Source organism: Arvicanthis niloticus, chromosome 15 (genome assembly GCF_011762505.2).
Source record: "Arvicanthis niloticus isolate mArvNil1 chromosome 15, mArvNil1.pat.X, whole genome shotgun sequence".
Lineage (NCBI taxonomy): Eukaryota > Metazoa > Chordata > Mammalia > Rodentia > Muridae > Arvicanthis > Arvicanthis niloticus.
Genome location: NC_047672.1, coordinates 68451421 through 68478599, shown reverse-complemented (window position 1 = coordinate 68478599; position 27179 = coordinate 68451421). Strand labels below are relative to the sequence as shown.

Sequence of the window (27179 nt, the reverse complement as noted above, 5' to 3'; positions counted from 1 at the left end):
AGATTCTATACACATAGAAGCATAATTGTAATTGTTATATTAAAATGGTAGTTGTGAATAAATTTGGGACATCTGGGTTCCTTAGGTAAAACAAGTTCTTCTGACTCTTTTCAGCCTGTGAGGAAACATACAAGAATACAATTTGTTCTAGAAAGAGTTCTCTAGCTATAAGTTAGTTCCTGGTACTATTTAAACTAATATGATTTTATTGGGCATTTTAATTCTTCATTATATACTGAAAGAAAGAATGAATCACTCCAGTCTCTCCTCCCACTAATGCCATAGTGGAATTTCCATCAATGCAGTAGCTATTACATACTGTAGCCATGAGCTAAGTTACAAACAATTACATTTTGGTTTGTCAAATGGCCACTAAAGTCACACATGGCACAGAGAACAGAGCCATGAAACCTTTCCATTGCAATAAAATTATAGAAAGAATTATTATTTTCAAAGATTTTTGTGCCATGTAAAAGTTTATAAACACATCTGTATATGGAAAGAGACATTAGGGAAATGTGGTGAGTTCTATTATGTGTAGATATAAGATGCTAAAAAACTAAAAAACAAGGAGTAGCAGAAATAACAGTTTGATTATTTTTGGAATAATAACCTCCACATTAATGGTCAAAAGGAAGACGAACTTTATATGTACAAGTGAGTAGATGCACACAGTTACCAAGGTTGGACATGTGCTGAGCACTGGTGTTGGTCAAACATAGTCATATGTGTATGCAGTAGCTGCATTAGTAATTCAGTAGTTGATTAGTAGTTTCAGCACTTTGTAAATTGACTGCTTATACTTTGTTTTAATTTAGGATTCTTTATCTTCCATTTTACCACTTTAAATAATTATAGAAATTATATTTTACATATAGTTTCATACTTTTGTACTTAAATTATTCCTATGTTATACATATTTCAAAATCTCATTGAAGTTTCTCAGAAATATGTATAGACAAAGAATACTTATAATTTTTCCCAGTATATGCACACACACATATGTATGTATGTACATATGTATGTATGTATGCATGTATGTGTGTATGTATGTATGTATGTATGTATATAATGTATGCAAGTAGCCTGTGTGTGTACCTGTTTCTTTTAGAGACCAGAAGATGAAACTAGAGTTAGTGATGGCTTTTAAGTTGCCATAAGTTTTATTATCCTGTTTGCCTGGTGTCTTTGTTGGGAGGACTTGCTGGGGTTAGATGCTGAGAGAAGGAAAGAAACGAGGAGGAGTGGGGTAAGGTCTGGTCTGTGGGATCTACAGGCAACATGAAGAGGAACTACGAGTTCTTGGAACCTAACTTTCATCCTATGCAAAGGCAACTAGTGCAATTAACCAAACCACCTTTTCACCCCCAAATTTATAGTAGATACAGAAAAATTATTTCCACTAATTTTTTGCAAAATCTACTTCTACAATTAGCAATAAAATATGATTTTTACAGTCTTCACTCTTATCAGATAATAATTATAGATTAATAGTATAGTTTTGCTTTTTGAGATAATCTTACGCTGAGGCTCTGGCTGATATAATATGTAGCACAAATTGACCTCCAACTTGTAGTAATCCTCCTGTCTCAGCCTTCTGAGGCCTACACAAATAAGCCACCACGTCAGGCTAAAATTATGTTTTTTATAATTTATTATAAGAAATGCCTAGTTATTGACTTGAGCTTTTATTTTATAGATAGTAAAGTTTGAATGAATTTTATGATTCATCTTCTTTATAACAGGTAGTTGAATTCCATCTGTTCACTGGTTCTTTATTTCCATATATTTGGCAGGTAACTGCTGTAAATCATATCCTATATTGCTTTACATATTAGTCAATTATATATCTATAATATTTATGATTGGCTATTGTTTTTACCTGACTTCTGAAATTTGGCTCAGAAAGCATTTCTTTTAGGAATGTTTCAGTGTGTATAATGTTACTTGTATGTGTGTATCCAGGGCTTACCATTTGGTATTGGGTAACTAACTGGTTGGTGTCTCTTCTCTGTGAAAGACTATTTGTACTGCTGTCAGCCTTCCTTATCTCCCTGTAATTCTATGTGTAAAGTTGAAGCCTCTTGGGCTTACCCTGTTCATTTTGGGATGTCTATTATTTCCATTTCATCATACTTAGTCATAAATATGTAACAAAATTTACTGAAACAAGAGGCAGTCAATATGGAAAAGACCAAGAAAGGGGATGTGGGGAGATTTGTAGAGAGAAAAGTAAACAGGAAAATGGTGTAATTATCATAAAAATTAAAATAAATAATGAAAACAGAATTGTTCAATACATGTATAAATATCAAATAGTAAACATTCGAAATAGTTCTGTACCTACTTCATTTGCTTAACAATAGTACTTTTCCCAGATTCACCTGCTCCTGAAACAAAATAAAGCAAATGTTATTAATTGATATACAGATTTTGTTAGCACATTAAAACCTGTTTTATCATGTGTACATTTTTGAAACCTCTCTTTGTGTAACTTACAAAGAAAAGAATATGTACTAATTAAAAAATTACATTTTAAATTTAAGCCTATTTTGAGATGTTTATATCTCCTAGGTTTGCAATCCAAAAACGTATATGATCCACAGTTTCAGACTCTAAATTGTTCCTGGCCTCATGAGATGAGTCTTTGCATCTCTCTTTGAATAAATAACAAAAGAAGAGAACCATTAATAATTTTGTTTCCATAGCTGTTCAAACAGAAATCTATCCTGATTAAAGCTTGTTCTTGTCCCCAGAAGCCAATAACAGCCTTCTACATAGCTATACTTATTTTATTCAGAGGAATAAAGCATCTTAACAACTTTAAGTGACTACAAGGAGCCCTAATGCATATGAGGTGACATGAAATATCTCATGTCATAAGATCAGGGTGTGCTAAGGTAGAAATGAGAAGCCAGCAGTGATAGCACAAGCATTATACTTACCCTTATCTGCAACATGTATTGCAGTTTATGATTTACATAATACTAGATGTTGGCACTAACTTATCATCATACAGAAAACTAGCATCATATAGAGAAACCCAGAATGCACGTAATCCTTAGCAGGGACAGGAATCACTCTTGGTGAACACTTAGTAGATGTTTTAGTTTGTCAGTCAGGACCTTCTGAAGATATTTCTTGAATCTCCATTGATGTTAAAGACAAGTTTTTGAGAAACAAAAACTAAAAGTCATAATCATGGTTTGTTTTTGCATCTGTGTATGGCAGGCAGTTATCTTGATTTAACAATGTTTTGTAACTTTAATATAAACAAAATGTAATTTGAATAATAACTCTAAATCTAAAACTTTTATTAAAATTATACCTATGGATATGAATTAGAGCCCTTGAGAGTACCATGTAGAGTTTTAATTCACCTCCTCTGCCTACTTGACCTCCACTTTTCTCTAGTGCTTCCCTCCTTCTCCATGCTTATAATCTCATCCTCATCCATCAGTATGAGATACATTTCACAGGAAAGAATCGAGTCTTTGAACTTTCAAAACTAATGTACCCTTACCAAGAAGCTATTTGAAAAGAAATGGAAAATCAGTTTTTTTCAAAGACATGTCCCTGAGTATACACACCTGGAACCACTGCAGGCTCCATGCCCAAAAGCAACTGGCCAACACAAAATGGCCACTTACATTTAGTTAGTTAGTTAGTTAGTTAGTTAGTAGTTAATGTTTTATTGTTTTTGTTTGTTTGTATGATTGATTTTTGAGAAGGGTAGAGTGGGAAGGGGGGACTGGGAAGGAGACAGGAAGAGGGAGAGGGGAAGAGAGAAGAGGGAGAGGGAAAGGGAGAGGGAGAGGGAGAGGGATCCTGAAACTGAACAGATAGATGGATAGTAGCTTGGGGACATCTGGAAGGAGTTGGGGGAAAAATAATATCAAAGTACACTCTATGACATTATTTTATTTTGTTTTTTATGAAACAACATTTTTTTTCCATTGAAATATTTCTGTATGGTCTTAAGTATTTTCCTGAGGCTGGGTGAACAGATACAAAGGCATCTAAATTTAACTCTTATGGCAGAACATTTTTATTGTCCCTGGCAAGTCTTAATGTATCTGATTTCTATGGTTGTCTAAACAGCTGCTTATCATATATGATACAGAAAAATAAGGAGTGGTAAGGCTGTAGTAAATAATGCTTCATTGACAGGTGGTTATATACTGATTCTTCCTACTGGATAAACTGCCCATGATTCGTTTCCATTATTATGCCAGTGGGCTTTCTGCCACAGGTCATGAAAGTTAAAAACAAAGTCAGTGAGTGAAAAAATCAGCCACAGTAATTTCCCAGTATTCCTTCATAGACTTTTTTTTTAACCTCTATTTTTCAACGCTGATGTTAAAGCTAGGTCCTGTGGGTCCTAGGCATTCATTCTCCCACCAAAAACTAATCCAGCCCTGGATACTTAACCATTAGCAATGGAAGTGGATATTTGAAACTAAGTGTGAGCAGAGCCAGCGCCACACAGTCTCACTCCACCAAATCAAATACATGTATTTAATTTTAGTGACCTAAAGTTTTCCAGTGGTGGGAATAAGAAGACTTTAGAAAAAGCTTCAGTCCTAACTCTGCAGGTTTACTTTGTGCTATATTTTGCTTAATTAAAGGGATACTGATGGGAAAAAGCCTGGAGAGTTTTTGATACAGGGAAAATAATTTTTCTTCTTGACTCTCAATTAAAACTTAAAACAATTACATATTTTCTACGATTCCTGTAATAAAGTGAAACTTACTCATGGAGTATTTTCAATCGAATGAAATATTATTCTTTAGAACTAAGAAAAATTTATGATAATTTTGCAACAGGGTACAACTTATAGGTACAATATATGTCTAGGCTGTGTGAGGCCATGAGTTCCATCTGTATCACAATACTCACACACAAATAAAATTTTGAGAGTTATATGATTACACTCATCATGGATCAGAAAGGAATGTGACATCACTTAAGAACCAGTATAGGTCAGGTAAAAAAAAAAAAATCACAAACATATACCATTTAATTTCTCTATGTTATAAAATACTTAAAATTGTGTAACACATCAGGGGAACAAAAATAGGTGACTTTTAGGTTACACCAAAGTACATGTACATTCAGAATAACAAACTAGGCTGATTCCAGGAGTCCTCTGACGACACAAATGCCTCACATGCTCAGGTCTCTTATGTAATAGGCTATCATAGCTGTTCATAACCCCTGAGCATTCACTACTGTGCTTTAAACTGCTACGTTACCTATAATACCAACTGTTATGTACGTCTGATGTAAAACATTGTTATTCTCTATTGTTGATAAGATAATGAGAGTAGAAGTCTCAATGGATTAAATACAGGTCAAAGTTGCAGGCATTTTTCATCTTTAGTTGCGTGAAACCACTGATGTGTAACCCATGACTACTAAGGGCAGAGGTCAACATCAGTTAATCACACCAATAACACTAATACTGGAATTTCCCAAATTATTTCTGAGACTAGAAGGGTTGTAAGTATATAACAATTCTTTGTAGCTTATCAAGTAATTAATACTGTATCTGAGTGTTGTAGAATAATTGATTACTATAAAATAGAAGATAACTTTTTAAGAAACTTCATATTAGTAATTCATATTACAAACTTTATTTGTAATTATTTTTAAAGTGGCATTTGAATATTTGTAAAAATTTTATATGATTTTCTTTGCTCTGTGTAGTAAGTTTACTGTTCTGGGTGAAGGTACCAAACAATTAACTGCTGTATTGGCATAATTTCTAAATAAAAAAAAAAAACAATTCATCTAAAAATCTCCTTCATTATTTCAAATTCCATCTCCAAGTTCCTCAGAAATGAACTGTTCTTTCCATCCTCACAGTGATAGTGGGTCTTAGTTCACAATCATCACTCCATTCTCGTAGGATTAGATCATGTTACAGGGCTAAATATAAAGCATGTTTGCCTATGCTCAGTACGTCCTAAAATAGTTCCTTCCTTCTAAAGCTTGGGCATAACTAACATTACTTTCTGGGCTAAAGAGTACCAAAGGAACTTTCACAAGATACATCTGTCTACTTTGAAAAAGATAATGTTTCAAATAACAATTTAAAAATGTACTTCATTTGCATTTTAAGATGCATAAATTGTAAGTAATAAAATACAAATAAAACTATTGTTATTTAGAAATATGAAAAAAGAATCTTAAATCTGTACAATATCCATAACTATAACTTTACTGAAAACACACAAGTCTTGATTGCTCCTTTGGCTAAAAAGGGCATTATGAGATTAAATAATTTGACATACACTGATATATTTGATAATTTTCTAGGCTAATAAAATCATATAATTGTATAATAAAGAGGAAGTTAAAATGAACCAGCCTTGTGGCTAGTGTTGATCTCTGAATGAGAGAAATGAGAACTGTAGAGATGAATGTACTCAAACACATTCCATAGCTATGTTCAAATAAACTCAATTCTCCTGCTAATGCTATGTCATATTACTTTGTTTCCAGGTATGCATTAATAGTGCAGATTTTAAGTGATTTCAAGCCATATCCACAGGGTCAAAAGTTTCTAGTCCCACCAGGAAAGTGAATAACTTTTGAAATGTAAATAAATAAACTAGTCAATAAAAAAATGACAAGAAAAATGTTTTAAGTCTCTCTTTGGACTGTATCCATAATTAAAAGTTTTATTGTGATACTAGAAGAGCTTTAATTCCAAATCATGACTTTAAAGGCTAAACCTAAGTCTTAGTCCTATAGAGACTACTATTGTAAACTATTAAGGATAATTAAGAAATAAAAATTGTGGGGCTGGAGAGATGGCTCAGTAGTTAAGAGCACTGGCTGCTCTTCCAGAGGTACTGAGTTCAATTCCCAGCAACCACATGGTGGCTCACAACCATCTATAATGGGATCTGTTGCCCTCTTCTGGTGTGTCTGAAGACAGCAACAGTGTATTCATATACATAAAATAAATAAATTAATCTTTAAAAAAATAAAAGAAATACAAGTTGGTAGTCAGTCACCTTATAAATGTCCAAATCCTTTAATGGTTTCATTCAGAATTTTACCTGTAGTCATGTTAAGAATTGACATAATTAATGACAAGAATAAGCTTCATTTAGCATCTTGTATGTTTTCTAGGTTAAGCCTAGGAAAAAAATGTTTGTTTATTTAAATATACATTAGAGAGATAGGTGGCCCTCAAATTCTTCAGAGACCTGCAGAATATGGCATTTAAATTTGTTTAATAAAAAAGTTTTTCTTGATAGAGAAACATACCAGCTTCTGACAGTACCCCTATTTTCTTCCAAAGAAGAACCTCCATCTCAAGTTTGCTTTAAATGTGTGTGGCAAAACTGGCCTTTGAACGACTGCTGACAGCACATAGTCCAAACTGTGGACAAGCAGGACGGAGGGGGTTGAATGACTCACTTGACCTGGACAAGATAGCACAGTCATCCCTTAAGTTGTGCTTCACAGGAAAGTCTGTTAGATCTTCTGGACCAACGACTGATGCCCCCACTCACCACAAAGGGACCCAGGCTATCTATCTGTCCAGTGAAAGAATTATCAGCTTAACAAACAAAACCAAGTCTCCAGATGTGTTCTCATTTCTAAACTCAGGCCATGGGACTTACTCTCCTAGAGCTGCTACTACAAGGTCTAGACACAGTCTTCCTTGTTACCATTTTCTACAAGGATACTGAAGCTTAGGTTGGGAGGATCTAAGACAGTGTTTTAAGATCTAGGATGGTGTTTTAAGGTTGGTCTGTGCACGTTATGAAGGTTGGGGAACATGAAAGCTTAAATCATGATAAGTGATTTAAGGCATTCAGCGGAATGAAAGATACTGTTATAATTAAGATTTCAAAATTAATCAATGGAGTTTTGGTAATATTATTATATCCACAAGCTCAACATCTTAAATTTTCTTTGGTTGTATTCTAAGTATAAACTTAAAAGGGACTACTCATTGTGTTCATTTGACACAAACCTACAGTACATTGGACTCACCAAGATGAGACAGATAGTCTAGTACTTTATCTCTAAAGTTCCCAAATACAAATAAACTAAACATTGTAAACATAATTCTTACCCTGATAGCTCTCACAATTGTTCTTATTGTACGTAGTTTACTGATATTACAGATAAAGCCGTTTCTTGAACTCTTAGCAAAGTTGGGATGACCTATACTCACACGTAATGTATCTAATGGCTATGTAAGCGTGCCCTTATATTCTCGATCCTTAATTGCTGTGCCGACAGTACCATATGCTGCTGGGAAAGTAAATGTCTATCACTTCCTTATCTGCCCTAAAAGAGGATTCTCTGAGATTATCATGATAAACAGTTAGCTGCTGCAGTGGGGGAGGTCACATTGTCCTCAATCTGGCCAAAAGGCTACACTAGTTAGCCCAGATGTAAACTGTGGACCCTCTCCCACCTTGCTAAGGTGCTTCCCCCCACACCTCCTCATGAGAAAAGAGTATGGCCTTTGATAGTTAGTGGCTGGAGCTGGGGCAGAAGGACAGAGGCAGAACACAGAAGCCTGGACAGGAATTGCCACATGGTGGGAGCACAAAGGCAGGGAAGTTGGCTCAAGTTAGCAGGCTAGCTGAGACTGCCAATGCAAAAACAGGCTGACAGCTATAGTGTACAGATGTGTGTCTTCATTATTAAACCAGGATCAGGACCCCTGGAAGCCCCGGAATTTAAACTATTTCCAGGTAAAAATGAAAGCTATGCTTTTAGAAACATTACCTGTATTAAGGTTTTGTAGGAAACTGCTAATTAAGGTTGAAGCACACCAAGACCAGCACACCATGACTGCATAGCCTCTGGGCTTGGTGCAATATGAGAGAGTCCCTTCATTAGCAGGGTTTCTCCTTCTCTGACCTTGTCTGGGAAATCTAAGCCTCAATACACACCTCTACTTGAGGAATGTAGCCTCTCAGTTAGATTAGAGGACTAATTTCTTATTTCCTGACAAAACCTGTTCATCCAGCACCTGAGACTCCAGAAATGATTCCACATGCTAACAAGGTATTCCAGATTCCCTAAGCCCCCAGCCAATGACCTTTCCCCATCCTAGATGTCCCTACCCTCAGTTCCTCAAAACTTTATAAGCCTTCAATCACCCCAAATGAAGTTGATGTCCTAATGACTTCAAATCCCATTTTGGTCTTTCACCATACAACTCAAAAGGTTCTGTGTTGGGAGCTAACTTCTGGCAGAAAGCAGCTATCAACTTTGCAGCCATCTCGAGCCACATACCCTGATAAGAGACTTGTTTTTCAACAGCCTACAAGAGGTGAGCACACTCTGATAAACATCTTGTTTATCCCACATATTGTTTTATTGTTAATGCCTCCAGCTGCGTGGTACAGTGGTAAAGAGTCTTCAGCTGTGTTCCCCTGCTTGTGCTTATAAATACCCAGGATTTCTTTGCATTAGGGAGGAGACAATAAGAGGGAGATAATAAGATGAGAGAGACAATTAAGGAGACAATAAGGAGGAAACAATAAGAAGAGGAGACAATAAGAGAGAGACAATAGGGGAGACAGTAAAGGAGACTGAGACTTGACTACACACCCTGTCTTTTCTCCATTCCCTAGTGTCTCTTCCCCTTCTTCTGCCTCTCTCTCTCTTGACCAGAGCACTTAGCCCCAAAGCGTGAGACAGGTCTCAACGGTTCTGCAACCACTCACCCATTCCCCTTTCCCACTCTCCTCCACCTCTACCTGGGAGATGGTTTGGTCTCCCCTGTAGAGCACTGGGTTTGAGATAGCCGGGGATCCAACAGAACATTGCTTGTCAGGGACGGCATATATCTCCCCATGCTCCAGGTTCCAGATTACTCCATATGGTCCACATCTCTCATTAACACAGAGTTGCTCCTTTTATGAAAGAAAAGAGAGTGGGATGTAGGGCCTGACACAAGGTCTAACCTCCATTCAACCTTCACCCTTCAGTCACTTAGGACACAGGTGGAGGGCATGATAAACTGGCCTCAGGCCCTAGAGAGATTTACATACTAATGAGGTACCTGAAGGCCAGAGGGTGGAGCCAAATAAGCATTCCTCCCCAGCACCTCCCCCCTCTTTCCCTCCCTATTTAACTCAGGACTGTCCTGGGTTTGGGGGGGGGGGGTGTGTTGCATCCAGATCCATCTACACCAGCCATGACATTAAAGCCTGTAAAAACCCTTGGACTTTCTCCTGTGTCATTGGGGCCACACCATGAGGAACCAGGCCTAACTTCCAGCTGGCGGAACCCAGAGTGTTCCCAGCCAATTACCCACACCAAGGTTCTGAGATTTCTACTGTAGCTCCAGTGGGTGATTACGAGCACTGTTATTCAGGAACAGCAACATCAGAAAGGCACTTCAGCCACCGCTTATTCTTAAATAGAACACGTTTCAAAATACAGGCCATGACTAGTATTTCTTCATTTCTTTGTTTTGACCCTGTTTTGTTTCCCCCATATATCTAGCCTATAGTTGTTAAAAGCTTTCTGTGTTTTTCCACATGAAGTTATCCACAAATAATAAATTTCATTTTCTTTAACTGCATTAAGAATCTATGGCACTCCACTTTAATTATCCGAAATATATTTCTGAAGTCGAATTTTCTCAAACTTTTGTTGAATTTAAGCCATAGAAAAGGAAAATAAAACCTTAACTTTTCATTTATTTTCTGAAATTTCCCAATATTCACATTCTTGATTTGTTCCATTATTGTGTGTTATTAACAAAACCTACTTGGAGAATACTGTATACCTCACACCTATGCACTTTCACCCAAATTCCTTGTACCGGTCTTGAGTTTGTTAGGGGAAAAGTCAAGGGCAGAAAAATGTCAATGTTTAGTCTGTTAACAGGAAGCAAACTAATCATCCTTAATCCTTCTTCACTGTCAATAGACAACAATACTATTGGTTGCTGATTATTAAATGTGTTATTTAGATGTTTGCAGACTATAAAAGGGGCTTTCTCTTCCTAGTTTGCTTTGGATAGGTGCAGATGAATATTTTGATTTATCTTTTTACCTCTCTATTATGACATGACTATTATTGACATAATTATTATTAACATTATTAACATGATGGTGTGGTAAGTATCAATGAATGTCCTGATAGGATTTAACCACTGTTCTTGAAATTAATCATATAATTCCCCTCTCCCCATTTTGATTTTGGATTTCATATATTTCTTTCACCAGTCTGCCAATATTTTTTTTAAGGTTTTACAAAATGACAAAATTTTCTTTGCGTCAATCAAATCTTTTCAACCAACTGACAAAACTTTCCTATACATGTTCATGTAATCATAAAATTATCTGTCCATGAAATAATTGGTAGGATTTATCAGTAAAGCAATATAAAAAATAAGTATTCTTCTATTATGCAAAAAATAAGTAGAACAATATTTATTTTCCACAAACATTTTATTTTTCTAAGTTAACAAGATGGAAATTTGAGAAGACAGTGCTTCAGAATCCTGTATTTACACCACTTGCCTTTATCAGTTATTAATTCTTACATCATCACAATCTCTATCATTAACAGACATTGTATTGCCATCCAGATATGTGTATTTTTACTTTGTTTTGTTAAAAACATTAGAAAGCAACTAGACACTTTGCCAATCATTATTTCCAAGTATATCTTCTAAGAAGACCATTCTCTGTTAACTGTAATACTAGTTATATGCATAAGAAAATTTATCTTAATCAAAGTGCTCTCTAATGAACATTGAATACTCAAATTTATCTTATTGTAACACAAAGTCCTTTTATTCACTTTGTATTTCCTAGATTCAACTTCCTCTCACAGTTTTTATATTTTTGTTGTTTACTTAATTTTTAAAGATTAGAATAATTCTCCTATATTCTTGTTGAGATTTTTATTTGTCTTTATGGTGTTAACACTTTCCCAAAGTTTCAGATTATTTTGTTATATAGAATTAAATAATCTGTTTTGACTATTGTTTTGAGTGTAAATACATTCATATAAATTTTACATGAAAATATTATGGTTTTCTCAGTCTATCATATTAGAAAGTCTATGGTATCAGATAAAACTGCATGTCAGTTGTCCTGCCTCATAAGTTCTTAGATTAATATATAAAAAAATAAACATCCCAATTCCACAAAACTTCTCATCAGACAAACTGCTTCTACATGTCTTACTGAAGGGAACTATATTATCTTTCCTTTTAACTGACTTTTATTTAAATGTTCCAACTTCTCATTTTCTACACATTGTGAAAATATCTGATGATGTTCAAATTACCTAAAGGCTCCAAACTACAGTATATAATTAAACATTTGCTATGATTATGGGTTTCATGTGCTATTCTTATGCATTCTTATCGACAGGTGGCAATACTTAATAAGTAAGGTGGTAGAGAGGACCAGATATGTGAATGACTTCGAGTGTGGCTATATTCATTGGCATATATTTATCTTCGGATTTAGTATGTTCTATATCTTAAATACATACAATCTGTATGTCAATCATATTTTAACAGTATTTCCAAAATTACATATTTATTAGATTGAAATCTAATAAATCACTTTATTAGATTGAAAACCATTTTCAAAGATATTCTTTTAATCGTAACATTATACCCTTTAGGTCAGAAAATGAAGAAACTAAAATAGAGAATTATGTGATTTTTTTTTTCTTTTGTGTGAGCCTAGTTTAGATAGACATCTATTTCTCTACATGTTCTTTAATTTTGACAATAATAATGTATACAAATTTTTAAGATAAATTGATGTTCCCAAAGAAAGCTTTTGTTAATTACAAGGCGGTCCTGTATGCATTTGCTACTTGGTAATGGGAAAGTATAAATAAGGCAATTAAAGGATTGAATATATCAACATATTGCCCTCATCAAAATGCTTCCTTCTTGGAACATGCTTCCATTGCTGGTAAGAGTGGAAACTTGTACTACCATACTCTGGAAATTAATTTGGCAGTTTCTCAGGAAATTGGAAAGAGATTTATCTCAAGACACAGCTATAGCACTCCCAGGCATATACCCGAAAGATGCTCCACCATCCCACAAAGACACTTGTTGATAGACAAGTTGTGACAGCTTTATATGTAATAGTCAGAAACTGGAAGCAACCTCTATGTCCCTCAACTGAAAAATGGATAAAGGAAATGTAGTTCATTTACAGAATGGAATACTATTCAGCTATTAAAAATAAGGACATGAATTTTGAAGGGTGAACTAGAAAATATACTGAGTGAGGTAACCCAGACTCAAAAGAATATGCATAGTATGTACTCACTGATAAGTGGATATTAGCCATAAAGTACAGAATAACCACACTATAATTCACAGACCCAAAGAAGCCAAATAACAAGGTGGGCCCAAGAGAGGATTTTGAATCTTTCTCAGAAGGGGAAATAATATAGATATCAGAAGTGGATGGAGGGAGGGGACTAGGTGAGAGAGGGAATAAACAGGAGGAGATCAGGTGTAGGGAGAGCAGAGAACAGAGAATGTAAATCTGAGGTGGGTGTTGGGACAATCTCTGGGACAGGCCAGAGACCTAGGATGTGGGGAGGCCACAGGGTATCTGTGGGGGAGATTCTAGTTGAGACTCCTGGCAGTGAGGGATATGGATCCTGAAGTAGCCACTTTCTCTAGTCAGGCACAACTCCCAGTGGAGGAATAGGACAGTGGAGGACAGCAACCCACCTATAAAGCCTTTGATACAAAACTTGTCCTGCCTACAAGATGTGCAGGGACAAACAGCAGAGATGGGGAGGGGGATGGTCAACCAATAACTGGCTCAAATTGAGACCCAGCCCATGGGCAAGAACCAATTCCTGACACTATTAATGATACTCTGTTATGCTTGCAGACAGGAGCTTAGAATAACTGTCCTCTGAGAGGCTCCATCCAGCAGCCAATGGAAAGAGATGCAGAAACCCATAACCAAACATTAGATGGACCTTGGGGAGTCTTGTAAAGGAGTGGGTGGAAGGACAGAGGACTCCAAAGAAGAGAGAAACTCATAGGAAGACCAACTGAGTCAACTAACCTGTAACCTTGGGCACTTCCAGAGACTGAACCACCAACTAAAGAAGGAGCACGGCCTGATCCTAGGCCCCAACACATATGTAGCAGATGTGCAGCTTAGTGTTCATGTGATTCCTCCAACAACTGGAGCAGGGACTGTCCCTAAATCTGTTGTTTGCCTGCCTGTGGATCCAGTTCCCTTACCTGGGCAGTCTTGCCTGGCCTCAGTGAGAGAGGGTATGTGTAGTCAAGCTGTAACTTCATGTGGGGTATATATGTAGTGTGTGTGTGTGTGTGTGTGTGTGTGTGTGTGTGTGTGTGTGTGTATGTGGTATATGTGGGTGTATGTGGGTGATATACAAAGGAGGGGCTTCCCCTTCTCAAAGGAGAAGAGGAAGGAGAAATGGTGGGGGATGATCTGCATGAGGGTTCCTTAAAAAAAAGAGGAGACTGATATTGAGATGTAAAGTGAATAAATAAATTTAAAAAAAAAACTCTTCTAATTCCACATCTATAATTTGATATAATAAAGAGCTATACTTGGATTTGCTAAACAGAAATCTGGCTCAGATATCTAATGGGAAGAACGTCATAAAGCCACCACAGCTGCATAACAGAGATCCAGCAAACCTGAGCTAAGTGATGGCAAAACTTTCATGTGGACTTCTGCTCTTCATCTTGATCCCCACGTGTTGCATGCTTGGGGAACTTTTAACATTTGCACTACTTGGGAATTTTGGATTGATGGAAATCTTCTTGTGAATCATGTTTGTCTTCTTCCAGGAGTACTGCTTCTATGCTTACCTAGGGAAGTCCTGAACATAGTAAGCCCTCCCACTTTTAGGGAGCTATCCTTATCTGACCCTACTTGACTATCTTTTTTAAACTCTGAAGATGCTGACACAAAGAAACCAGAAACTTCCTTATTAGTCTCTGGTTCTAAGATCCTCTTGGAACATCTGCCCATTAGAAGCAAAATAATCAGAACAAAGTAAACTGAAAAAAAGAAACAAGATCTGGGGGCTACAGGACTTAGCAACATATCAGATTAAAAGCCTCTTCTTAATAAACACTGTGGCAATAATGTGATATAAATTGGGGCCCACGTGTGGCATGCCCCTCAAGAAAAAGATACAGCAACAAAGTTAGATTGGCTGATGTTATCTCTCTCTTACAAGGTTTATACTAATAGACAAAAAAAAAATGATGAAGATAAATGATAAAAGGATGAAGTTTTAAGACCTCTCCTTCTTAGAAACGTTAGCTCATGAAGAGCCATTGTGGTATCCTATGACCAAGGAAGAAAATAATACCAAGACCAGACATATACTAAGTTCTACAGTGATATAAACATTGTATTGTGGCAGAAATTGAATAATAATTGAAACAGCTTTTGCCTGAAGATTTTTCTTAGGTCTAATAACAATTAACACTCTGACCACTAAAAGTTGATAATGCACTGCTCAGGCATGGCAGTGTGCCCAGGCTGGCGTAGAGATTTTCTTTCTGTCTAGTGCCTATAAAGCCACAGGAGCTACATATGCCTCTAGATTCTGAAAAGTTGAATTATGGGGTTAATGAGGTAAAATGATCATAAAAGATAACTTTTTCCTGCTACTATTTATCAATAATGAATTTTAATTTATGACCAAGAGGGAGTTAAAACACATGTCTGGAGACAAAAATGATGTTATGTCTGTTTTGAAACAACATGAATCTATCTCTGCCTACTGAGTTCTGCATAGATAAAGAAACACTCTTACGTCCAGTCAGTCAGGGTGAAAGATTCTCCCTGATGCTCCCTCCCACTCCAACTCTTTATTTCCTATGTGGGATATGGCCATCACTAGGGCTGGCCGGCCAGCAGAGTTACACATCTTGAGTAATTACTCCTCATTCTTCTTACCCAGACTCCGGTGTGCTCCACATTACACACACTGTTATTTATCCACTACGTTCTCTTCTGACTTATAACATCCAATGAAACACCAAATTTCTGTGGCTTTTGTCTTTCAAAGCTTTCCCCAAACTCTTTTTTTTTTTTTTTTTTTTTTTTTACCTTAACTCATATCAAATCAAATAGTTTCATAATAGTGAAAAAATTTTAATGGACCTTCAATCTTAATTTTTTTTCCTAAAATCATTGTCCCATGTGGTACTTGGGGTATAGATAGATAGATAGATAGATATTACTAAATAGCACATATCAATCCATTTATTTAGAACTGAGTAGTACTTTGCTGTTGATTTCTTTTTTTTTACTTCACCGTTAACTGTCCATTTATTTTACAAATAATAATAAACTATTTCCAAATTAATGATATATTTTACTATATATTACATTTATACCACTGAGTTCGCTATTTGCCTATTTATTTATTTATTTATTTTATATTTTATTTACATTTCAGATGCCATCCCCTTTCCCTATTTCCCCTTCCTAGAAAACCCCAATCCCATGCCCCTTTTTCCTTTTTGCTTTTGTACAATTTTTTTAAAATGTTAATCAAAGGCTTTATAAGTTTGGTAATGCTCAGTCAGAAGTGTAACCCAATATCCAACCTAGATATATAAACTATCTTTGACTGGTGGAGACACATGAACATCTGCCTCCATGCCGCCCCCTTCTCTCTCTTTTTCTCTCTCATCACCTAGCTTCTCCTTTCCTGCATCTTCTCCTCTCCTTACTTTATCTCTTCCTCTCCGTACTCCTTCCCCCTTAACTCCTCCTCCATATCACCCTTCCTGTTAAAATAAAACTTTTCTCTCAAAATACAATTAGAGCATAATTATTCCTAATTGTACCACTGAAGTACAAGATAGTCCTAATACCCAGTCCATCATTTTGTTGACTAGCCAGTACCTCTGTCATCTCTCCTAACTAAAACACTTAGTTTTGAACCTGGCTTTTTTCTTGTCTTTAGAATGAATGTCAGCTGAAAACCATCCACTCACATCTTTTCTCTCAAAGTAAATAGCCAGGATTGGCTATGAGACTATAGGTCTTCAACCCCGTCAGAAATCTAGAATGACTGAGTTAACTGAAATTATGGGAAGCACTAAGCATAGCTTCTAAAACTTAGCCAATTTATAGAGACTGCTGAATACCTGGAAAGCCCCTATCTACCAAGTGTTGGAGCATCAGATCTTCAGCCTTCTGGCCCATAATCATCTGACAGACCTTAGTGATGAAGAATTATTAAGGGCTGATTACTCTGTCTTGGCAGATATAATCAGTCAACTATTCTGCAAGTGTGTCCATTTCTGGACAATAATTTGTCTGTAGATGGAAAGAGGCAATTCTTGCCTAGTGGCTGTCACCGCACAACTGGAGTAACTCCAAGGATGCTCAATTTCTTCTTAGAATCCAAGACAGGAAGCTGTCAGGAGCAGACAGGTCTCTAATCAAAATCAACATTAATATAGAAATATTTGTAACGTCAATTCTATGGTCTTCTGACGTTTTAAAAACCAACTATCCATGTAAGGTAACCTGGACTGTTGTCTGTTAACTCCTCTCAGCTATTTCTAAATAAAATATGGAAAACACCCTAACAATAAACTCAAAGCCATGAATTTGCTATAGTCCCTTAACTCATAGGCTAACCGTCTTAAATCAGTTAAAAAAGTTAAAGAAGGACTGGGTCTAAGCCTTGTATTCCTAAATGTCTTATACAGGCACAATGCCCATGAGAGTATCAATATTCATCTCACTTTAATATCAATAAGAGACTTCAAACTGGAGATAAACTCATCTGAAAAACACAGGGCTTTTCTTTAGCTCTTCTTCTTCATGTCAAGTGTAACTTGTGTTCTTGTCATTGAAAACAACTCAGGAATACTTTATAAATTATAAGCATTTCAATCCCTTAAAAAATAACCATATCAAGTGAATCCAAGGGGGTCATAAGGTAAACAAAAGAGTTTTAGACTGAAGGAGAGAATTGGTTTGAGTTCTCAGGCAGAAGGAAACAGAAGTCTTTGAAGATGGAAAAATTTACCACAATTTACTGATCAAAATTATCAAGATGTAGAATGAATCAAATTTGGTACACCACGGTGGCAATTAGTCTTCAGTAAAATGTTATCATATGATGAAGACAAGAAATAAAAATAAAATAATACTTCCTCAAAACAAGGTGTAACAGAATAGGTTAATGTTTGGTTTTATGCTAATGGTCATCTGTCTGAGATGAGGTAGAAGGAGATTTACCTTGACAATGTTGCCGGGAATGTGACTTCTGGAATTCTATAGCAGAAGATTGATTATTGGCTCCATTCAAGTAAAAACTGTATTTTTCAGGTAAGAAACTGAAAATGTATTGTTTTATTCCATAGTATCTGGTAATAAAGTTAATTAGGAGTTTGCAGAGGACTCAAAGAATCAAAGAGCTAAAATTAAGTTAATTTTGTCAAAACTAGTTGAGAAAATTATTGTAGCACAAGAGGAAAAGGAGAATTTTGAGGGATTGTGTTATATTAAACAATTGAATATCAATTAAAATAGAAGATAAAGATAATGGGATATTATTAATTTTAGAAAAACCGCAGATGAAATGATAAGCTTTTGTTGAAGAGAATGATATTTATATTTTAATTCAAGAAATAATTCAGAATATGTGGGAAAGTATGAGGGACAGCAAGATACAAACTAATTTTAGAATTATATGGGTTATAGAAGGAATAATTCTTACTAGGAAAGTTATTCTGTTGGAATATAAAATCCCATGGTAGCAATTCAACATGTTTTCTGTGCTATTGCTTTTGAAGCTAACAGTCAGGGTCAATATTGTTTTCATATTTTGATGAAATCAAGTACTTGAGTTCACTTCCTTAGGTCCAAGTCTACATTAGCACATTTCTGTATTACGATTGGGAGAAAGATTAAATATGGAGATGGCCTCTGAACTTTAGTCCAATATTTTAAATAAAAGTTTTTTTAAAATGATACATATGGCCCATGGTTGTTCAGATTGTAAAGTATGTCACCATCCTTCTCTACAGCGACATGTAATAGTAAATAATTAGGTTAATTCTTCATGTTACTTATATAAATGGTTTCAAAAATACAGTGCTATAAATAAAATAACTCAAGTCTGATGCAGAAAGAGAGAACAAAAAAAAACCAAACAAACAAACAAAAAACATGTTATAGTGGTAATCTCTTACTCTATGCTTGGTTGTTAGAACCTATTCACAGTATGGAATTTGGGCCTGGTTACTGTAAACAAAACATGGCTGTATAACCACAAATCTTAAGGGAAACTTACTATTGTTAACTAAATTGATACAGAGTCAAACTGCCTTCTATGTATTTATGTTTGTGACCATGAACAAGGCTACTCTCAACCTCAACCAGAGAAGCTCCAGACTCTGATAAGTGTTGGAGAATATAGAGACACATGGATGCTGAGAGTAAAAAGTGGTTGAATGCTCCTTTATACCATCTAAGACCAAGAGAACATTACAGAAAAGAGGAAGAAAGCAATGTATATGTTTGAAGACAGGAAGAGGGACTGCAAAATGTTGTCTTCTCAGCTCGACATAGCCATTACAATTATGAACTCACAGAAGCTGAAGTTGCTTGAACTAAGCCTGCACAAAACTGGGCCTATTAACAGTCAGATAGATGTGGACATCAGTGCTTGTGAGGCCCTATGCCCTACCTTATACCTGCTAACTATAGGCTAAATGTCAAGAAGGAAGGGGAGTAAGAATCTGTCTGTTCACTGGTGAAACCACCAGGCTTCAGTGAATACTTTGAAACTTACAGACATATAGATGGCTCTGGTTAAAATTAATATGCCATAGAACCAACCAAAATGTCATAAAAATACACCATTATGTAAATGTACCATATTTTCTTTATCCATTTTTGGCTGAAGCACATCTAGGTTGCTTCCAGTTTCTGGTTATTATAAATAAAGCTTGAATAAACATGGCTGAGTAACTGTCTTTGTGGTAGGATGGAGTGTCCTTTCGGTATACACCAAGAGTTCGACAGCTGGGTCTTGAAGGAGATAGAGTCACAGCTTTCTAAGGAACCACCATATTGCTTTTCATGTTTGTACAAGTTTGTACCCCTAGCATCCATAGAACAGTGTTCTCCTCCTTCACATTTTTACTTGCATGAGCTGTCACTTCTTTCATTGATTCTAACCATTCTGAAGGGTGGAAGCTGAAATATTAAAATAGTTTTGATTTGCATTTTTCAGATGGTTAGGATTTTTAACAGTTCTTTCTTTGTTTCTCAGCCATTTGAGATTCCAAAAGTGACCACATGAAATTAGAAAAAAAAATTCCAAAGGAGATAACCCAGACACAAAAAGATGAATATGGTATGTATTCACTTACAAGTGGATATTAGCAAGTAAGTAAAAATCAATCTAAAATCCTTACACACAGAGAGGTTAGATAAAGTGGAAGGGTCATATGGAGGCTGCATGTATCTCCCTAAAAGAGAAAAATATAATAAATGTTATGGGTATATGAAGGGCAGGAAGCAAGCTTGGGGGTAGGAGGCTCAGGTGGGGAATGTGTTGAAGGAAAAGCATAGAGGGAGAAATGCCTGGAATTGGGGAGGGGGCATTTGAGGGATGATATGGAAACCTAGTAAATGAGTAAAATGTCTTGGAATATGTGAAGGTGAACCTAATAAGGACTTCTAGTAATGAGGAATATAGAGTCTCAACTGGCCAGTTCCTGTAGCCAAGGAGAAGCTGCCAGTGGTGGGAATGGATTGCATTCAATTGAGTTGTAGGGCTAGGGGTCTCTTGGAAATTTCTACCCAATCCAGGTTAGACCCAACCACAAAAATAAAAATGAAACCAAGGGTTGTTCTGTGCAAACTGACAATGGGACCCTGTTGCTGAGGACAACACTTATACCAGAGAAATGGAGAAGAGGAGCTGAAGCCTACATGGAGCCTTCACCTCTGCACGCTGGTCTCTGTGGTGTGGGAAGGTACTCTGCAGGCTAACAAAAGAGGAACATGGACACCAACCTTGTCACAAAACCTTTGACCTACAAGTTCTCCTGTCTGCAAAACATCCCAGGCCAGTAGTAGCACAGAATTTATGGCAGTAACCAACAAGTGTTTGATTTGACATAAGGTCTACTCCTTGAGAAGAAACCATACTTGACACTGTTTGGGTAATCGAGAACCAGAGACTAGATATCTCAGAGAACTAGGGTAAAATCAAACATAACTTGTCAAAAACAAAAATAACAGCAAAATGAGTAATGATACTGTGTTATACACACAGATCAGTGTTGTAGGACCATGAAAGGGGTCTTGATTTTTGGTAGAAGCACTGGCTTGAAGTAGCCCAAAGATCCTGCAAGGGACAGGCATCTATTTCTCTGTGCTCCCAGAATCCAGGCTCCTAACAAGTGGTATGGAACTCCATTAAACTCCATTAACCTGTGCCATTCAATCACATAGGATGCAGCCCCTCCCAAAGGGCACAGGCAGAGGGCATGACTATAGGCCTCAGCCTCAAGAGATTTACCTACTAATGAGATACCCGAAGGCCAGAGGGCACAGCCAATTAAGCATTCTTCCCCAGACCCTGCCCCCTTTCTCCCTTCCTATTTAACTCAGGTCTGCCCATCCAGACTCAACTACTATCCCTCATGAAAATAAATCTCTTAAACCCATGGACTCCACGTGTCTTTTGGGGCCCCACCGTGAGGAAACGTGGAGAAGGCCTTTAATGCCGAGCCCTAACTTCTCACCTGGAGGACCTCTTTGCATTCCAGCCACAAGGACCTGCGCAGTGTCTTATCCAATCATCAGAGAGATGAGCTCTGGTAGCAGATGGAAATAAATACAGATATCCACAGCTAGATTTTACTCATAAAGAGATACACCTTAGAACATATAGGTATAAATGGGATGCCTCCATCAAATATCCCTCCTTCTAGCTCAGGAAATCCTCTAAAACAGGAGGCTGAAAGTTTGCAAGGGCCAGAGAGTATGCATGATACCGGGAGAGCAAGGCCCTCCTCTGATTCAACTAAGGTCTACATGGACTCACAAAGACTGCAGCAGCAGTCACAGGGACTACATGGTTCTGCACCAGGTCCTCCACATACATATTATAGTCATTAGCTTAGTGTTTTAATAGCAATCATAACTGTGAGAATGAGTGTGTCTCTGACCCTTGTGCCTACTCTTGGGACTCAAGAGTCTTGAGTTATGTCTAATTTTGAAAAGATAGTTTTTTCTGTATTCCGTTATATTTTATTTTGTAGTGTTTGGCTGCTATCTCTTAGAAGCCTGTTCTTTTAAAATGAGAGACAAAAAGGGAATGGCTACAGAGGGGAAGGGAGGTGGGGAGGAACTGGGAGGACTAGGGGGAGGGTAATAATAATCAGGATATTTTATATTAGAAAAAAAGCCTACTTTCAATATTAAAAAATGATTCTCAACTAAGAAAGGGAAAAAAAAAAAGAAGACAAGTACACAGGCAAAGGGCTTGTAGAAGGGACCAGCCCTTTAGAGTCACTGAGATCTATTTCCATTAACACAAAGTTTATCTCCACTTCCCAGTGCATGATAAATAGGAAACTCCGTGTTCTATGTTTCAGCACCCAGATACTAACTAGACAGTGAAGATCAAAGCAAGATGGATTGTACCATGTCTTGTTTAGTTTTGATCTGTATATGTCTCTTTTTTTTTCGAAGTACACGATTAAATTCAGAATTGGCCGCTATCATGGTTAGGCTTGTATGTTATTATCAGCCCATTATCTTTACTCTATTAAAGATTATTGATATTGTTTCAGTGAGAACCCAAGTCATTCCTAGGGTAAGAGAGTAGGAAGGCTAAGGTTATTTCTATAAGACACTGCATAATATCTTAACGAAACCAAGTTTAGGATAAAAAAAATACATCTAAATTAAATTTAGAGTTCAGAACTCAAAAGGAACAAATTGTCAAATGTTTCAAATATAAATCAAAATAAAAAAATAGTGATATTTTTTATTAACTTAAATGTGAGCAGCTCAGCATAAATATTGTTGATGCCAATAATAAAGTAGCATGGGAATGAATATGTAAATGAAGGATACATCACTAGTGATTACGCTTCCTCATCCCTGTTAATAAAAGTTACTCTTCCAACTTAATGAAGGCCATTAAGTTGCTAATTGTTTAAGAACAATTGGAATGCTTTCATTTCCATTTGAGAGCTGTACATATAACATGTTGTGACCTGACCTCTATCTCTCAAGAGTGGTTATCATTTCTGGCTATAGAAGCCTATTCGTATAATAATCTGTCAACTCTTCATTCATAATTTGGGAAAACTCACTTTTCTCCATTATACCTTTCTATTTTGGGTCCTTGACTTTCACTGACACATTTTCAGTCATCTCTCCGTATTATTTTACCTTCTTCTTCCCCAGCAGAATCTCCTGTGCAGTTGGCCAGTTACTGCAGCACACCAACCTCAAGCATCATTACCTCTGTGGATGTTTAACAGCATTGTCGTTGTAACTGGTAGTAGATCTGTTTCAAAGATTTGGCTTACAATTTGTGTTTTTATAAAATAAGAGAAAATATTTCTAAATGGTGTGGTGATAACATTTATCTCTTTTTTTTTCAAAACTATATCAGCATGTAGACTTATCTTTCATTTATTTCCGTGTGTGTGTGTGTGTTAAGGGAGAAATGGTTCATTCTGGCTCAACTCAAGATACAGCCTGTAAGGGTGGGGAAGCTGAAGAGGCAGGAGATTCAAGAAGGAAGTTGATTATTTGTATCCACAGGCAAGAAGCAAGCAGCACTTGTTGCATGTCTGTGGGCTCACTCTATCCTACAGTAGCATCTTTGTGCCAGTACAAAAGAACATGAAAGGCATTTAAGGGAATACCTGACTTTTCTTCTGATATTCAACTTACTTTCATTGGGTCTTTATTATTTAGACTCCAAGGTAGAACCTCTGATATTTCTTTGGAATTAGGAAAAATATGATTGATGGTTTCAAATCACTTACCCATCATCTTCCTCAATAGTCAGTTCCTATGTGACCATTTGTGAGTATGATGGTCATGGCTTGCCAAGAACTAGAACAAGGAAGGACAGACTGTGTCTCTTTCATCGAGAAACAAGAGACACAGCCTACAGGCAGCTGTTGAAACTAACTCAGTGGTGGGAGCACAGTAGAAAATGATAATAATGAATTACTTTACATATAACTTACATCAGGGTAAATACACAGCTGTCAAGAAGTTAGAGCTCTTGTTTGGATTTGTTTCTGTATTAAGATATTTGTCAATTTTGGTAATCATTTACACAATATTTTAACATGAGGTTAATGCTTAAAAAAAATCAAAGGAAATTGGCTAGTTAGTTGGCCTAAAGCCTGCTTGTGAAAAAAACTGAAAACACAAACATGAAAACGAAGACTGAATCCACCCAATGCCTCTTACTGGGTCATCTCCTGTAGTATACACTATATTTACCTAATACATATTTCCATATCCTTGTGCTAAAACTATCATGGACTTTAATACTCTAAATTATACCTTTTCTGCCTTCTCTGGAAGTCTACAGTGAAATTTCCATTAAATCTCACTTGTTGCTGACTTAAAAACAATTAGTATGCCCAAACCTGCCAGCTTCTTCCTCCCACAAGCAGTCACAAATTCTATTGTTTTTAATGTCACTGACCACTGTGTGCTAAGCAGTTTCTGAAAATATGTGGCATACAGATTATTTTAATTCATTTATTTAATTGAGCAATTATTGAAATTATAGTTATCATAAACTTTATCCTTTGCTTGGAAGGGATGAAAAGTAGACATATAATTTGTGGCATGCACAAATATATAAGGAACTGAATGCCATATTTTTAAATGTATAGTAAGTCTCCTGATATAATTTAAGTGCCTTATCATTATTGTAACAAAGCTTGAGAATAATTGATTTTAGCACATCAATTTTGATGGCCAATGCTCAGGCTTATTTCTGTCTAAACAAAGAGGAGGACATTTGTGACTTGTTACTAAGTATTTTCCTTGTTATTTGGGAAACAGTTAAAATGTAACAAAATAACAAATGTGCATGAGTCTTTGAGGGCTGATACTCTGTAGTCTGTGAAAGACATAAACTGAAGCATCTAATATTTATTTCTTAAACGTAAAAATGTGAAGCATAAAATAAATTATAATATATATATATATATATATATTACATGAAATCAGTACCTTAGTATTCCAAACATATTTTTGTATTATATCCTCCATGAAGTGATGAATTTAAAATCTGAGTAAAGCAACTGTGTCATACATAAATGAGGAAAAAAGTCAGATGCTGAAAGCAAAACAGAAGCATATTACCCAGTAGCAGCAACTTCACAGTTCTTGCATCCCGTTCCGCATCTTCCTGAAGCTTTTTCTCCAGTTCTTTGGACCTTTTGGCTGACTCCTTGCTCTCTGAACTAATTCCACTTCCCATCTTTTGATGTTAGATGTGGGGCAGTTGACTTGCTCAAACTTTTCAAACACAGAAGACAGCAGTAGTTTAGATATTGAATGTAAGAACGGTGCTTGCTACAGTAGGCAGCAGTCTATCCCCTGCGCTCTCAATTCTGCTTTGACTAAAGGATCTTTACCATCTGTCACCTGATCAAGAGAAAAAAACATGCAACTCCAATGGAAGCTTAAGAGGAAACTCATTATGCTTTCAAATTAAATGGTCACACCTGGCTCGTCTTCAAAAATCAAGCTCACCTGCCTGAATGTCTAGTACAAAACACAGGGAAAGCATTCAAAATCTTGAAATTCAAGACTGTCTGAGGGCAGTTCAAGTGAAATGTTTCTGACCAACAGGAACTATTTATTATTGGCATTGTATTTACTATTAATCAAGAACACTTGCATTTTATCTTCAGATACTTTGCTTTTCAGATTCTTCATAATTACTCCTCAGCCTCAAAAACAGTATGTATGATACTATTCAAATTCCATTTTGTCTATTCTTAGATTGGGACAAATATTGAGAATTTCTTAACATGTCAATAAATTAGAAACCATTTAAATAATAGAACCAAAGGACATGCTTTAAATATTTATACATATTTATAAATATATATAAATATAAAGTTCTAGGTTCAGTATCTTATGGAGTTTTATTCTCATAGGATTCATCACTATAAATTGAGGTTTTACTGCCTGTGAGAAAGTTAATCCATCAATGCTAATTGAAGGCCCTCTTTGTATAGACACTGACCTGTGTTCAATGTGAGCAGCACTTAACTCTTCAGGACCAGTAAGCAATGACTGCTATGAAGGGGTACACAGACTGAATGATACTCAGGGGATAAAAACCAGTGTTTTTTAAAAGTATAAAAAAACTTCAATTATGATAATCAAAATACTAAATATACCTATGTTCCATATCTTTTAGCTACTCCACTAACACCCTAAAATTCTTGAAACTTCACTGGCTCAAGGAAATGAGATGATTTTTACATATTTTTTTGTCTGTTTATTTTAAGCAAAATGTACTTAGTAGACTGTCAAAAAAATATTCTTCTTATAAACACAGCTATCTGCCTGTACCAGCAACTGTTTCTTACACTGCACATTGTAGGGTGTCAGCGTGTATTTAATTAAAAACACTGGAATAAAACTAGAGGATCAATCTGTCACTGCTGTTCTGCAGAGATCATGTGTAAAGTTTGAACAGGTGGGTTTTTGAATATTCATACAACAAGGAAACGGACCACCAAACTAAGTACTTATTCCTGCTTTGTTTACTTTTGCACATTAAATATGTTAAGCTGAATATACCTAAACATAGTCAAACCATCCTGAGTAAAGACTCAGGAGCAAGGTACATATGCAAAGATTCGTGAAAATCATTTGCCATTGCTTTTACTATGCAAAGAGCTAGTTGCAAAGGAAGGAGATCTGCCCTGCTACATTGTTTATGGTCATCACAAGAGAGGCTTCCACCTCAGATGAAAGACTTAGTACACTAAATCACCGTAGCTTTTTCATGTCTCAAAGGCTGAATATACATTGAACACAAATATTCAGGATTTCTACATGTTCCATTCCAGCAAATGCTTAATAGGGTATGGTATGTCATTTGCAATCTATAACTATGCCCATAGCTTTTGCAC

General features: G+C 36.2%; 1 protein-coding gene across 3 annotated transcripts in view; it reads right to left on the bottom strand.

The window, feature by feature from the left end:
- Window positions 1-25651, bottom strand: part of Gnat3 (G protein subunit alpha transducin 3) — a 56678-nt gene extending 31027 nt beyond the window's left edge. The window contains exons 1-2 of one of the 3 annotated variants that reach the window (XM_076913143.1): window positions 25390-25651; window positions 2348-2390 (exon numbers count right to left, since the gene is read on the bottom strand). In XM_076913143.1, the coding sequence (XP_076769258.1) occupies window positions 2348-2390; window positions 25390-25507 (161 nt within the window). In that variant the 5' untranslated portion in view covers window positions 25508-25651. Of the gene's footprint in view, window positions 1-2347; window positions 2391-7282; window positions 7370-25389 lie in introns of those variants that run through there. The other 2 variants (XM_034519223.2, XM_076913142.1) reach the window with 2 other exon arrangements.
- Between the last annotated feature and the right edge of the window lie 1528 nt (window positions 25652-27179).